Below are 15,823 nucleotides of genomic sequence, written 5' to 3'. Positions count from 1 at the left end.
ATATATATATATATAAATACATAGTATTCTTCAAAGATTCAAACTCAAGAACAATAAAATCTTGTAATATCTGTAGCAATAGCAGTTCCCAACAAATCAAAGTTCAACAGCTTGTGTAGGAAGGAACATGACTGATCCTCGATGAAGGAGAATGGCTCAGAGTAGCTGGCTCTCAACTCATATCTGATCACAGTATTATTATTACAGTACAGGTGTGATTGGTACAAATGAATAGTTAATATAACGGGCTAAACGGAAGCCGATTGTTCAGTTGTTTTAAACTAAATGCTGACAACCTAGGAGAATGAGCGTAAGGCTTTCAAGGGGAAGTCAATTCAAAATTTTTCTTTGCAATACTACTGTATGTTTCATGCGCCCCCACTCGTATAAACATTACTGTAAATCATATGGCATTGGTCAAATAAGAGTTAAGCCAATGAATCCACCCATTTTCATCCTTTTCACGGGGGCTGACATTCGGACCCGCTGTCTTCCGGGTTCTGTACATGGCAGTGAAAAGTGTGTGTGCTTACATGATGTAATATGCATGTAAATATCGCAATGAAATATGAAAAAAAAAACAGGTCTGATCAACAATCTGAACACAAATGGAGTTGCCTCACCCTCCCCGTTTCTCTTGCTGTTTCTCACAAAAGATTGTAAACGGAGATTGAAAAAGATTATTGGTTGCACCCAAGAACGCCTGCACCACCTGTTTAGAGTTAAGACCAGCCTGGGAACACGGATCGGGGACCCACCTGACTAAGCCACACACAAACACACACATGTACACAATCTCCCTCGCTCTCTCGGGGTCTTACTATGGGCTCTCATTTGCCAAAGTTCCAACAGAAATTCGCTACCACAACCACTGCTTGACAGAGGATTTTTTTTTTTTCTGAGACTGTCTGCCTTTTAACTCAACATTTAGATGTGGATTTTTGTTGTTGTTACTAAAACTATAATATACAGTGCTGAACTTACCGGTATTTTGTATTTATTTATTCACTAACACATCACGTGTCAAAGAATCAGGTGTATATTGATAGCTTATTTTGCTCTGTTACTATGCAACCAGACAAGACATGCTTCCGACTATGCCATTTTTCCAAAAGGTTTCCCACAAATCCTGAGAGAGTAACACGCGTGTGTCATCTGAGCCACATGACATGATGTAGAAGTAAAAGAAGCTGTAATCGCCCACTTTGGTCACGTGGCCTCCAGCTGTCCTGGCAGCGAGCGCAGACTTTGTTTTAGAGGTGACATCATCACTTGATCTCATGTGCAACGTGAAGAAGAAACTCTACAAACATTCGAGACACTTTGGAATCAAAGCGCAGTCATGGAGTCTATACAAGCAGACTCTCTCTGTACAGACATCCGTACTGTACATACAGCAACTGGAAACAGGCTGGTAGTGTTCCATTAAACAGACCGACAAGGGAGGACCAGTACAGTTTCCAAGGAAGCCAAATAAGCAAGACATCACAGACGACTGACGTTTCAAACTGAGAAATCCATTGTGTCATTGTTGAAGTCACTGTGGAAATGTTAGTAGCCGTGCTAGATCCTGAATCACAGTGGCTAGTGGGGATGCGCCAGCTGTTCGGTAATGAGCTTCTGATCAAATGCCTTTCTGATCTGCACCGTGTTCTGAATGGGGAAGAAACGGAGGAAGCCAACATTTCATCTACAGTACTTGTAGACTCATTTTTTGTCGCGGGCCACTTTTTCAATTACGTCTTCCCTCGGAGGGCCGTTACAACAGTGGAACCACAAAAATGTTTAATCGCATTATCGCATTATTACTTTTATATGTAACAAAATTATTGCAAAATCTCAACGTCATGTATCACACATCACAATTTGACATTTCGGTACATTTTTTAGGAAGGATCATGCCATTTGACACGCATGATTTTCTTTCTGGGGGGTGGGGGGGGCACATAAAATGATGTGGTGGGCCGGATCTGGCCCGCGGGCCTTGAGTTTGACACCTGTGATCGACAGTATATGAAACTAAACTAACTGAGAGTTTCGGATAACCTCTCTGTAAAAGCTACGGAGAAGACACATTTGTCAAATGCAAAGACCAGAAGTATAATGGACGTACTCGATGTCACATAGTTTTAAAAGATATACCGTATTTTCCAGTCTATAAGTCGCTACCTTTTTCACATGCTTTGAACAATGATCCGGCTAATTTATGGATTTTCATGGGCAAACAAGCTTCAATATTTTTGTTCCCCTCACGAGAACGAAGGTGTTTCCCATTTCTCAGAGCGGTTGGCCTCGCATTCGGGAATCGCGACAGCTCCAAGATATCGCCCATTAGCGAGTGAGGTGCGGCCTGACATGAGACCAACACTTTTCACGTGATGTAAAATGTCATACAAAACAGTCCCGGCTATCTACTGACCATCTCTGATGTTTACCAAGTGCGTCTGAGGTCAACCCATGTGGCAAAACTTGCAGTGGAAAATACTTAGCGCCGTCTGGGGAAACCACTTTTATAGAAATCATGAAATTATATAACACGTCTATTTTTATTTACTGTGGTTTTGGGACAAATATACATAACGATTCTTGGCGTAGCGAGAGTTAGGACAGCTAAAACTGTTAGCAAGGTAAGAGGATTCTTTGCACATGAAAAATGCGCACGTGTTTGAACACAAGAAAGCCCAATCTATCAAATTACGATGTGGCTAGTGCATGCATTTTTGAGTGTGGATACCAGCAAATTTGGGGACCCTATAAAACATGATCATAGAGAAAGAAAACTGCTTTTGAAGGTTGATTTACATGTGTGTTATTTAAAAGCAAAACAAAAACAAGATTATTTTTTGTGTAACATCTTTCTGTGTAAAGAACCCATGTTTCAACATGGATACCCCCAGTGTGATCTATTATTCACATAGTCTTTTTCTTATTTTTTAATTTAGTGGGTGCGGCTTACATTCAGGTGTGCACAGTCACAAAATTACATCATACTCTTTCAAGGCAATGAAGAGAGCTAAGAAGAAACTTGTTCCCTCCAAGGCTTTGGAAAGAAGAGCTCTCGGACAAAATGGACACACATAAATCCTGAATCTCAAGACAAACCAAACCAAAGTTCCAGAAAGAGAAAACAGAGCCTTGAATGCCTTGAATGTTCGACAAGATCCCTTGGCAAACACAACTCCTTTTCATGGTGTTTGATGACTATGCACGGTGTCTAATTGTACCAATGCACCAAAAAAGCAAAGCGCCCATCAGGAGAATGTCTTCCCTGTTCATTGACTTGAGAGACAGCTACAAACAGATTCCCTAAACATTTGCCTTCTGCGCAGCAACAAAACAGCGCATAGAAAGCAACATCAACATCGAAGTCTGAGAGAAAGTGAAGGTTGAAAGCAAAGATTTGTTCAGCGTTAGAAGTGGTATTTAAAAACTGCAAGGTGAAAAGTCATGTTGGTAAGTCTTACCTGATGCGTTCTGCTCAGGCATGGTAGTGGTGGTCTCTTTGGTGGATGATTCCTTTGTGACCGTTGCTTCCGGGGCAGTGCTGTTGCTGTTTGCAGTTAAAACCACCGTAGCAGGTGTGAAGAACTCGGCATCTATGTTTTCTGTCGTGTCAATCGATGTGAGGGTGTCGTGGTTTTGTTCTGACACCTGATCGGTGGACTGGTCAAAGACACTTGTCGACCCATCATCGGATGTCACACCTTCAACGAGCATGGGAGTACCGGTACCGGTGTCAAACAGACTTTCTTCTGGGGTCACGACATGCTGTATTAGGACTTTGTTCTGCGTGGTTGTTTCCGGCGGTGATGGGGCGGTGGTGCTGACGTCCACCTCAGTGCCGCCAGGCTTGGTGTTGCACATAAACGTGGTGCTGGCGGGAATGACGGTGGTGGTGGTCTCATCTGTGCTGTGCAAGATGTCCTGTGACGGTCCTGTGACAGCGGGTGGCGGTGCCTCCACCAGTAAATCTGTCCCGAACTCATCGTAGAACGGGAATGGCCGCGTCGAGTCAGTTGGTGTCGTTTTTGACGAACTGATAACGTGTTCACTTTCAACGTCCGTGGCGGCGTCAGTCAGATTAGAATTCAGGATAGTTTCCTCTGTTTCCCCCTCAGCAAACATGGGCTCTGTTCTAGGAGAGGCATCGTGCAGTACCGCATCGGTTTCAATGGTGCTGATCTCAATGACTGAATGATCGTCTGGATCTTCCATTGCTTCGGGCAATGTGTCGCCACGATGGGGAACCGATTCGAGAAATGTTACATTCTCATGTACAAAGTCATCAACATCAAAGTCCGGGTCTACTGGTTTTAGATCGTCAATGTCTTCTTCACGATCTTCCAAAACGGTCGGCGCCACTGTGGTAAATAACTTCTCTTCTTTTCCTGCCGGAGTAGGACGTGGTGGAACCATACTAGTAGAAAACATGGACGGGGAATCTGTGGTAAGTGTGTCCTCTTCAGCCTCTGATCCAGTTTCAGAAGTTTGGGTTTGAGCAACCGAGCTACTCTCAAATAAAGGAACGGTGGAGGAACTGAAGGTGGTGCTTGTGTCGTTGATGATAAATACATCCACAAAAGAAGTTTGGTTGATCATCAGTTTCCTTCCTGCAACATACACACGTTATAAATATTAGACAGGTCTTTTGGCAGAACAGCAGTAGAGGCATTTGCAGGTGTAAGTATACAATGCAGGGGCAGTTTCTGGGAATGAAGATATTATTTTAACAACAAAAAAAACTGAAGTGAAGGGCAGTCTGTTGGTTACGCCGTCTTTAAACGGGTGGATTGATGGCTAATTTATATCAATATTACTGAGTTTCTCTGATATTTTGAAAGAAAAACAGTATTGCTGCAGATGAGCAATGGACCCGACTTGAATACGAACTCTTTAAACATTTCCTCAAGTCCCTAAAACAACAAACGTGGATCCTTAGAAGAACAGAATCTAAACATTGAGACCCAGCCAGGCCCTTCACTGTGTAAACTCTTTCCGCAATTCATGAATGCTTGAAACCTTTTAGCTTTTCTTCACAGTTGCCGAACACAAACACAACTGAAAATTGATGGTGATAGATGACCAGGTGGCTTTGATATGACATTGCATATGCATTAGCGCCATAAAAGTTGATCGGCACTCATTGACTCGGGCACGAAAAGTAGCATCAAATCTTCACAGGGTTTTCCTCAATGACACATGACTTGTTGTACGCACAGCGCTGAACTTACACATCCAGTTTCTGCATCCTCATCAAACGATCTCTGACGTAAGGTATAAGACACGATTTTTCCAAACAGGAAAAAAGAGGCAGCTTTCAAAGGGACTGCATTATCTCACCGAACGGTTTGAGCTGTTGCGATTACTAACGCCTTTGTTTTGTACGGAAACAATCCAAACCGATCGTGATTACACCCTTTTTCCCCCCTGACCCGTCGCCCTGATTCGTGGTGATTTCCCCAATCATATAAGTGTGCTAAGAGAGATCAGGTGTGCTGCAGGAAGCTGACAATTTCATTTAATAGCTGTTATTTATGAAAAAAAGATAAATAAATAATGAATCTTTGTTATCTATATCAGTGATGTAATATGCAAGGCGGGACAATGAAATCATCATGCACTAGATTGCAGAACGTAAAATTACCTGTGTCGCCGACCGTTGCCATTCATACAAAAAAATAAATCCCGCAAGCTTTAGGTGAACGATTTCACAATGAAGGAGAATAATTTTGAGTAAACTGAGATGAGGTCATCATTAATTCTGTAAACATTAATTCACTGCTATATATGACATTTTTTCTTTTACTCATTCAATCCCAATGACCGTTTTTTCAGTTTTTGTTTTTTTGTTTTTTTGTTTTTTAATCCAAGCATTCAATTCCAGGTATGTCTTCATGTAATTTTCATTTTCACATGGTAGAGGAAAGAAGGGTTTAATAATGGCAAGCACTGAATGAGGTAAACATATTTTTGGTGTGTGTTGAAATATGTTAAAATGTGTTTAAATCAGTTCCAACGTCATTACAGTTTGTGGGAGGGGTATTTTAAAGAAGCTTAATCCTGAAGCCAGTTGGGCTATACAGTGAAGGGTTGTTGGGGAGGGTCCGGTTTACGCAATAATTTGTCTGGTGACATATGGCTGCGAGAGGGAAGGCAGGAAATGATGCATTGGGTCCCACCACACAAGGGTACTTGAAAAGCACTCGGATGGGGGCGTAAATACAAATGGCCGAGAGTGAGGCGACGTGGAACACACAGCGGGGAGCAGAGGGTGGGCTGTTTGTGTGCCCTCTGAACTCCGCGACTTATCACCGCGAGAGTTGGGCTTCCTCGGAGCACTAAATGGCAAGGCAGGGGACGGCTTATCTGCCCGAGCTCTCATTTGTAAAGACGGAAAGGCCAGGTCAAGGGTCACCGAGGATGACCGAATTTAGAAGTCCAGCGGTAGCTTGGTCCATTATCCAAATGTCTGCTCTGATAAGTACGAGTGAGAATGATGGAGCGAAAAAGTCTGACAGCGGAAATGAAGGGAGAAAGGGGAAAAAAAAGGGAGTAAGATAGTGAGCCTAAAAGGGGTGACAGGTGAGGGATTCCGCTGCTTCTCCAAACGGAACCTATCATCAGTTGTTTGCTTTGCCCCGAGGATGCTGATTAGTTAAAAACTGCCCCAGTCTGCTAACTTCCAGTGAACCGCAAAGTGTCACTCCTGTTGAGATGTATTGCCCCTCGTCACTTCTCTTCCCCGTGGCACAACAATGACCTTATTTGTACGCATACTTGAATCTTTTCAAAGGGAACAGGGCCCGCACGATTGAAATGAATTAACTCTCATCCGACATGGAAGCTACGTCGAGAGATACTTGAACAGTGTTTGAATAGTACTTGAGTGCATGAATGTGTTTCACATCAATCAGTGGGTTTGTTGGAGGGTATAAGCCCCGAGGAGCACGTAGAAGGAAACATTCGGCCTCTCAAGAAAAATCTTGACCATGAATCCTCCAATTAAAGTAATAGCCGGTCGGACCGATCATTTTTAGGTAAACAGTTTGTCACCACTACCCCTCCCCTTGGCTAATTTTTGCAACAGAAATGGGCTGGAAAAAAAAAAGCTGGAGACAGTGAGGTCAACTGGACTCTGCGTACTGAGAAGCTGGTACATCATCAAAATAATTGCTTCCATTTTATTTGTATTTTTTTAATTATGAAAAGTTTTCATTAAAAGCTAGCCTTATTGAAACTCATATATCAGAAAATGACAACACGTGTAAAACAAATCGAGGAAAACGTGTTGTTTTTGCACCTAAATCGGAATGTATAGGAAAAAAAAGTGCAAGGGTGGGGACCCAATAGAAAATGAGATCATCGTCTGGACTGTTTTACCAAAACGTCTGCGCCTTCAATCCCAGTTTTTAACAAAGCCAAATAGGAACACAAGACGTTGTCAGGGCCAAACCACAAACGGTAACGCCGCGTTCCGTGACGCTCATCGCACACGGTCGACATGACGGGCTCACCTCTAAAGCAGTAAGCCCCGAGCCGGGTTGTCACTTCTGGGAATCCAGTTTGGTTCCGATAGCGGTACAGGGTTCTGACCCCCAGCAGGCCTCCGCCACACTGAAGTTTGGGTACAGAAACTGGATATCGCGCACTGCCATCTGAAAGCCAGCCGTAGTCACACCTGTCGAGACCTCGTCGCCAGGCGGCGTGAAGCTGGCCGGGAGTTGCCAGCTCGCTATTTCTCTTCTTACATTCCTCCTTTGCTTCTTCAAAAGTCATTTTCTGAGACACGGGAGCGTAGAACACGTCACCTGGAACGACGATGAAAAATTGCAACAGTTAGTGAACAATAGCATAAAATAACACGATAGTATGAGTCGAATAGAATGGATGATTATTTTCATTCATTCCATTGCCATGTTTATAAGCCAAATTAACGATTCCTTCTAAAATGAATGGAAATGCCAGTAAGCCGTTTTTTTTCATAAGAAAAATATGAATCTATTGTACTTTTCTAAAAACACAAACAAATGTCAAAGATAGGAAAGTGGCCCCTTTTTTTTTTTTTTTTTTTTTTTTTACATTCTGCTGCTTCTTTTGATGTCTGCACCTTGCCCACTGAGGGGCGGTATTAAAGAAATACAGACATACAAATATGGACTCGCAACTCCTCAGTAAGATGCCGTAATATTCGTTTTTACAGTAATCTACGCAGAGTATAAAGAATTTATGCCTGTGAGCACTGTTTTATCATTTGTCTACATGTGTTGCGCCAGTGTTTCTGTTTACATATCTTCAGTTATAACACCGTGATGCTGTTTGTTCGCCCGTCTATGTTGTCTTACATCGTTTGTTAGCAATAGACCGCGAGAGCTTTCCTCAGGCAAAGCTATGTGGTTGTTTTATATCGACATGGAATTCTCTTTGTTTCATGTTTAGTTTAACAGTAAACTGAGACTGATAACGACACCTCTTTTTTTTGAAAATTTGCTCACGAGTTGCCAAACTGCCACTTGTTACGAAGTGAGTTGAGTTCACTGCCACAATGCAGCGCACCTATCTCACACTATTAATTAAAACAATATTATTTGCATGCGTTATTTTAGTTTTGGGTTACACTCTGTTGTACTGCTATCATTTCACACTATTAGCTTTTTGTAGCTGACCGCTGCTACCATCCTGTCTAAACATCCTGCTGCACACGTAGGATCAGTGTTTACAATTTGGAATTTGAACTGTACTGAGTCTCGTTCAAACTACAGTGCTAAAGAGGACAAACAGGCTGAAAACATGATATCATTTAGTCCAGGGTGCAACATTTCAACCAGTCCCATTTTATAGTACTGGTAGTTCCCTTGATTTACACTGGTAATGTTGTCCATCCTTTTTCTCTTATATTAATGGATCTTAATGTCACAGTTGTACAGCGACCACTACAATAGACCCTAAAGTGTGTTGCCATCCACCGCCATATTTTTTTTCTTGCCTAAAGACTACCGGTAATTTAAAAAAAAAAAAACTTGAGGAAAAAAAAATCCTGATGTAGGTTTTGTGAATGATGAAATGTCGAAATGACTGAATTTTTATTTCTTAGATACAGTCAATATTAAATGTTGCCATGGAATATCTGAGCCGAATAAGAGAAACACCCGCGAGATGAGCAGCTGAAAGGAAACTGGTCAAAGATTTAAACCCTCATGGAAAGGCTGCGTTGAGAGTTCAATCGAGCTTGTCAGCAGTGAGAGCCTGGAACACGAGTGATGAGAAATGCCAGATGCTTTCACCACAACATTATCACTTTTTATGGGCTAAATTACCACTACAAAGAGTGAATGTGATCAGTGTCTGTGAAAACTTTTTTTTTTTTGTCTTACCGTAAAGTTTGTCCACATAACAGTAAACGTCGTACGTTTCTGTCGGTTTCCTGGTTCCATATGACCTCACACCAGGTTTATTCTGTAGGTTGCCATAGCAGCCCTTTCTGGGATTTACGATGGGGTATCTATCGACGCAAGTGATGGAAGATCCGTTTGACATCTCTCAGATATGTGGACAGATACAATGAAATGTCATCATTGCACAGGCGGATTTGAAGGACAACATACCTGACAGTCTGGTCGGCAATCCATCCAGCATCACACTGATCAAAACCGTCCTCGTACGCCGCTTTCAGCTGGTCGTACGTGGCGATGGTCGCGCCGATATCTTCGCAAGCTTGGACAGCCTTCTGGTAGTCCAATGTGTACCTGCTATTGTTGGTGCGGTAGTGAAAGACGACACCTGGATGCAAAAATGAATAAACAAATAAATAAATAATCAATTCGTCGAAATAGACTGCATGACTTGATCCGGAGTTGATCCGTTTCATTTAAATCTCCAGGTGATGGGTTGAGTGTGTCAAGGTGGAACACTGCAACAAAACAAAATGATGTGTGACAAAAATCCTTCCTGGCATCACCTTGACCACAAACAAGCACAAAATTACTTGCAACTGTAAAACAGGTGGTGGCGATACAGTCATCGCAGCCATGTTTTCTACACCCTCAAAAGATGAGTTGTTATCCCTAAGTGAAAACACATTGCTGATGATGACGCGATATCTTTTGGCTTGCTTGGTATGTTCGAACAACATCATCGCAGGTCAAAGCTAATTTGAATGTGATGATAAATGGAACGAAAAGGATCGGCGTTCAAAAAGGGTCGCAATGGAACATCACAGATGGAGCTGTGATTGTGTTTGGATACAGTATACTCACAATATCAATGCCAAGCTAAAGGGAGACGATAGTTGGGAGTTCCCTAGTTCACACAGTGGTTACGGTAGTTGCCAGCAATACTACCCATTAACAAAATGTCCATGCACAAACATTTAGGAGTTACATGACTCTTCTCTTCATGATTCCAGAGCAAACAGAAAACAGAAAAGAATCTTCTTACCATTGACGTTGAGGTCAACAGTATCGCGGGTGTCCTCGATGCCGAACATGACCTCGCAGCGATACGTGCCAGCATCGCTAGCAAGCAGCTTGACCATCGTCAACGAGGCATCCCCCACAACTTCGGGATGACTGGGCACGGAGACCCGGTTCCTGTAACTGGAGCCGATCTTGATGATCCCATTTTGGGCCACTAACACCGTTGACTCAACATCTCCCTCTAATTTGGTCCATTTGATGCGTAAGTCCTCTGTGGAAAAAACGCTGGTGGCATTTGGGTTGACTGGTGACGAGGTTGGAATCGTGGAGAAGAAACACGGAAGGCTAACCTTCCCGGAGAGAGAGCCAGTGACTGGCTTGATGATTGATAATGTGTTGGCGACTGAAAGGGAAAACAAAACAACAAGGGGTTATGTACATTTCTCCTCATACAAGACAAAATAGGGCTCGACTGTCTGTTTGAATATTGTGTAATTCCAGTCCTCAAAATACAGTCCTCATGCTAACGCAGTGGTTCTTAACCTTGGTTCGATCGAACCCCAGGGGTTCGGTGAATCGGTCTCAGGGGTTCGACAGAGCCTCTACCGTAGAGGTTAAGACACAGCGACTCAACACGTCAATTAGTTATGACACGCCTGCTTGGCCATCACTGGCTGCAAATGATAAGATGACATCGGTTGTCCAATCAGTGCCGTGCGAAATTTAGTTCGCTCAGTAGTATGACTGTCGTGATAGTATGTCGTAAAATAAAAAAAATAAAAAAAACGTATGTCTTGATTTTTTTTCTGTTCTTAATAAATGTTAATTTAATGTCTTGAATTTGTAAAAAGTAATATTTTTGTTTTTCACTAATGAAGGGTTCGGTGAATGTGCATATGAACTGGTTGGGTTCGGTACCTCTAACAAGGTTAAGAACCACTGTGTGAACGTATCAATTTTTATCCTCCCGCATTCCCAAAAATATGCGTGGTGGGTTAATGGAACACTCAAAGTTGTCGCTACGTGTGATTGTGCATGTGTGCCCTGCGATTAGCTGGCCACCAGTTCAGTGTGTGCCCCACCTACTGCCCAAAAGATTGCTGGGGTGGGCTCCAGCAACGCCCGTGACCCTCATGAGGAAAAGCAGGTTGGATAATGGATGGACAGATGGATATAGGACTCCACAATGTAAAGAAATAAACAAAGCCTTGTCCTGAACCAGACAGGGTAACTGTTACTCTCCTCCTGCTGACTGTTTCTCAGTCCACTTCCGAGTCGGGACCCAAAGGAGACATCAGACAGACAACCAAACACGTCAACAGGCTGAATCACGCTGACTCATGTGGTCAAGAGGGAATCTGCTTTTTTTCTGTTTTCCCCTAAAAAGCTTGTGAGTGGGGATAAGAAATGGGTGGGGGAGAACTGAAGAGGAATAATTTCGGGAATGCTCTGGAAACAGCGGTGGGACTGCCTTCGAGGCATGAGTGTGCACACTTTAACAGAGGGCCTTATTAGGATAAGAGGTGAAACCAGCTGTTATTTCCAGACTGGGAACTTGCTTAATTGAAAGGTGTCCCTCCAACCTCAAGACAGACAGAGACCAGGGGCCAAGGGGAGCCTTGGGGGTCAACGGGGTCCCCAGGTGCAAAGGTCTTAGGACACAATATCACCTTGAGAAAGCTCTCGCAGGTCGGTTTCAAGCAGGGGGTGTCACAATGATTGTAATGCAGTTCAAGGGCCCCATGTTGCCTAATTTGATGTCAAGTGGGTAGCACCAGAGAAATGATGGCGTCATTACCCTGCGTTTTACTTCCTTAAGGCAGAAAATAAGATTTTTTTTTCTCATATATAGTATTTTTTTTCCTGTATGACTCCATTGCTGCTTTTAAAATGTATGTAAGTAGTAACTTGTCATCTCACTTTTAAAATCAACCACTGTAGTAACCGCTGTCCCCAAAAGGGTTAACGATCCTTGGTTTGAAATCACAAGTCAGGACTTTGCCACACACATTCACTGCCTCACAGCCAGTAGGAAATCATTTCATTCCTAAGACCACCGTCTCAAACTTGTGGCCCGGGGGCCAGATCCGGCCCGCCACGTCATTTTATGTGGCCCGCGAAAGCAAATCATGTGTGTCAACTTGCATGATCCTTGCTAAAATGTGCACTGAAATGTCAAATTGTCATGTGTAATAAATAAGGAATGAGATTTTGGGACAATGTTGTTTTCCTGTTTACACTCACTTGAACAATAATTGAGCAAACTATTATTTGACTGATTTCAAAACTAATAATTTGTTGCGAAAAAATAATGCGACGAGACGATTAAAAATGTGTTTGTGGTTTCAACTGTCATAGAACGGCCGTCCGAGGGAAGACGTAACTCCGACGTGGCCCGAGACAAAAATGAGTTTGACATCAACCTATAACTGCAGGGGTGCTGCTGAACTGTAATTTTTTTTTCAGTATCAAATTCATTATCTTGCAGGCTGCTTTGAACACCTCTGGGAAGACGGTTTTGGCCCGTGGGCCGTAGGTTTGACATTGCTAGTGTAAAAAAAATGCTTTGTCACTTTAATACCGCAAAGCAACATTGGGCATCACGTCACTCAGTAGCCCGCGGTTAAATGTGACCTCGCCACCGTGAATAAGAGACAGACAAAGAGAAGCGTGGAGCTTAGTGGAAGAGTGGGCAGAAAGGGGAGCGCCCCGCGAGAAGCCTTCAGGAAGGCAGTTGGAAACCTACCGCTTGCAGTTGCTGCTTCACAGAGACAATAAAACCACAGGATCTGCTTTATATTTGGTATCATCTGTGGACAAAAGGACATAAATGGGCGGTTAGAAACAGGGGCATTTGTTCTTGTTTTTGTGGGTTTCAACACATGCTAGTCTCATTCCAAATCGTTACATTCAAACGAGCCTTGTCATGACAGAGGACTAAGAGGGGTCATTTCAGTTTTCAATCAGGATTTCAGGATGGTTGCATTATGGCAATGATGTCAAAACCAAGGCCTGGGGGGAGATCTGGCTCACCATGTCACTTCGTGTGGCCAGAATAGAGTGTTGAATTTATGCCATTTGTTTAATGGTTTTATTCTTTTCGTTTTGACAGGAAATTTGTATTGAACACATTTTCTTCCCCAAATCCAACCCTCGTTGCCCATTTTTTCCCTACTTTTCTTCTCACCATGAATGAACTTGCTATTATTATCGCAACCAATGTCGGTGAAATTGTGATGTGATTTTCCTTTGATAGGAATTGGGCTATTGTTGTGGCCCTCTGAGGGAGACCATAACGACTATTTGGCCTGTGACGAAAATGAGTTTGACACTGCTGCACCAAGGCTTCCTGTGGAATCAGACTGCACATAAGGACTGACACTCCCCCACACACACACACACACACACAAATCCACTCTTTAAACAGAAGTAGTGCATGGTTGAAGCAGTAAATTGTAGTGATGGGACGAAGATACCTCAAGGAGTGTATTGACCCACTTCACAAACTGTGTCAGCACTGTATTGACACTGTGTTGGTCACCCAATAGTGACCCCTGCAGTAGTTATAAAATCATTGCAGGTAAAGAAATTCCTTGTTTGTGTAAATGCTAAACTGAGTTGGTGTGTAAAATATAGAAAATTTGAGTTACAATTCAGATTTTAAACTTATGTAGAAATTTTTTGTTAAATCATGTGAAATAAAAGACAAAAAAGTGATTAGTTTATGAATTTTTATTGAGGAACAAAAGTTTTTGGAGTGTCTTTGCTCCAAGGCGATTTGTCCTCTTAGACACCAGCTCCCCAGCCTCAGAAAGTACTCTTTCACATGGTTCAGATGACGATAGTGAGCAGAGAGTTTTAAATGAAAGTTGATGCAGATGTGAATATGTTTTCTGGTTCCATTTCCAATATTGTAAAGGGTCTTGGTTTCTGGGTGTGTTTGCTTCTGACAGGTGGTGTTGGACTTCAATTATGGAGTACTCGCAATTATAAGATAAAATGAATAAAGCAACTGTAAGGCTCTTTAACTGACTATCATATATATAAACAGGTCCTTCACTTGATAAACTGATAAAGTGGGTGCAACGCCCGCCGTAAAAAAATGTATATAACAGTAAACAATGCTCAAAGGAGAAAAAGATTTACCAAGATCAAAATTATTCCACACTGGGGAAAACTTCATAATTTCGCAAAACTCCAGCCAACAAACCCACGACATGTTGATACAGTTTGTGTCCTTATAAACAGGCTTTGGCGCAGCGCATTCAAACGATCCAGTTCCTGTATTGGTCACGTGATTCTTTCTTAAAGCAATACACGCACCGATGCGAGGTTTCACTCTTGAGCTCTCGGCACTGTGCTGACGCACCAGTGTCGCTCGTCCCATCACTCGTAAATTGTTGTTCTCAGATATCAATAAAATGGAAAATGAAAAAAATAAAGATTTTACATATTATGAGGCACAATTAAGAACAAAATATGTGAAATGATGGTGAGTCATGTTATTTGAACAAAACTCTTACCAAAACAAGTAATACGAACAATTAAAATTAATGTTAGGTTAAATCATAGGAATGCAAAAATGTACTTGGGTGAGCTAAATAATCGCAAATTACCAATGTCACCTAACTCATAATGCTGCATCCAGTAAGGAATAGAGTTAAAAAAAAAAAAAAGTTTGCTCCCATTTTCTGGCACTTTTTGGTGGACACACCTGCTTTTTTTCCCGCTAGTAGTAAAATCAGATTTTAGTGGCACATAAATCAGATTGGTGCTCTCAGTGGAATAAATAATTTGTTAGTCAAGCATGACAAAACATTTATCAACAAGCTATTCTCACTAACAAGATGCGTACGCACTACAGTACATGCGCGAAATCGTTCAAAGGTTATATGAGGACATCACAGCATCTTTGAGTGGTGCCCTAGGAGCAATTGACAGACTTAATTGATCCATGAGAAACACTTCGGTTCGTTTTCGTGAACAACGAAAGAGAAAATATCCTTTTCTGTTCCACGTTATTTAAAATAACTTGAAATGATGTCCCGATAATCGTTTTAACTGTACAGCAATTTGAGTTGTGTTTTTATGTGCGTAAAGTGCTGCATAAATAAAGTTTGATTGATAGTGACGCATCACCCAAACTTACGGTGAAGATGTTATTATTCCATCAAATGCCCAAGTATCTCTTGAAATCCAGTAAATCCCAGTGCGCGATTTGCGTGCGTAAAAGCGTCCCTAAAAGAGCGCACTGCAACTCTTCTCTCTCCCTTGATGCTACAGAGCCGCGTGGACCCACTCCGGGATTCGTCACCGTTGTGGACGGAGAGGCAGAAAGGCTTGGACTGCCGCCGCTCGGCAAATTGACTGGAGCTGAACGCACGCTGTTATTTCTTTGGTGTTGGGGAGGA

General features: G+C 42.4%; 1 protein-coding gene across 1 annotated transcript in view; it reads right to left on the bottom strand.

The window, feature by feature from the left end:
* LOC109520641 (versican core protein-like) overlaps positions 1-15,823 on the bottom strand; it is an 18,563-nt gene extending 2,740 nt beyond the window's left edge. Inside the window, exons 1-7 of the mRNA XM_019877999.1 lie at positions 15,562-15,823; positions 13,159-13,222; positions 10,435-10,815; positions 9,603-9,777; positions 9,372-9,499; positions 7,515-7,808; positions 3,465-4,610 (exon numbers count right to left, since the gene is read on the bottom strand). Of these exons, the coding sequence (XP_019733558.1) occupies positions 3,465-4,610; positions 7,515-7,808; positions 9,372-9,499; positions 9,603-9,777; positions 10,435-10,815; positions 13,159-13,222 (2,188 nt within the window). The 5' untranslated portion in view covers positions 15,562-15,823. The remainder of the gene's footprint in view (positions 1-3,464; positions 4,611-7,514; positions 7,809-9,371; positions 9,500-9,602; positions 9,778-10,434; positions 10,816-13,158; positions 13,223-15,561) is intronic.

The sequence above is a fragment of the Hippocampus comes genome, unplaced genomic scaffold (assembly GCF_001891065.2).
Source record: "Hippocampus comes isolate QL1 unplaced genomic scaffold, H_comes_QL1_v1.1 scaffold13, whole genome shotgun sequence".
In the NCBI taxonomy this organism is placed as follows: domain Eukaryota; kingdom Metazoa; phylum Chordata; class Actinopteri; order Syngnathiformes; family Syngnathidae; genus Hippocampus; species Hippocampus comes.
The sequence above is the reverse complement of the archived record's forward strand: the minus strand, read 5'-3'. Positions and strand labels throughout refer to the sequence as shown.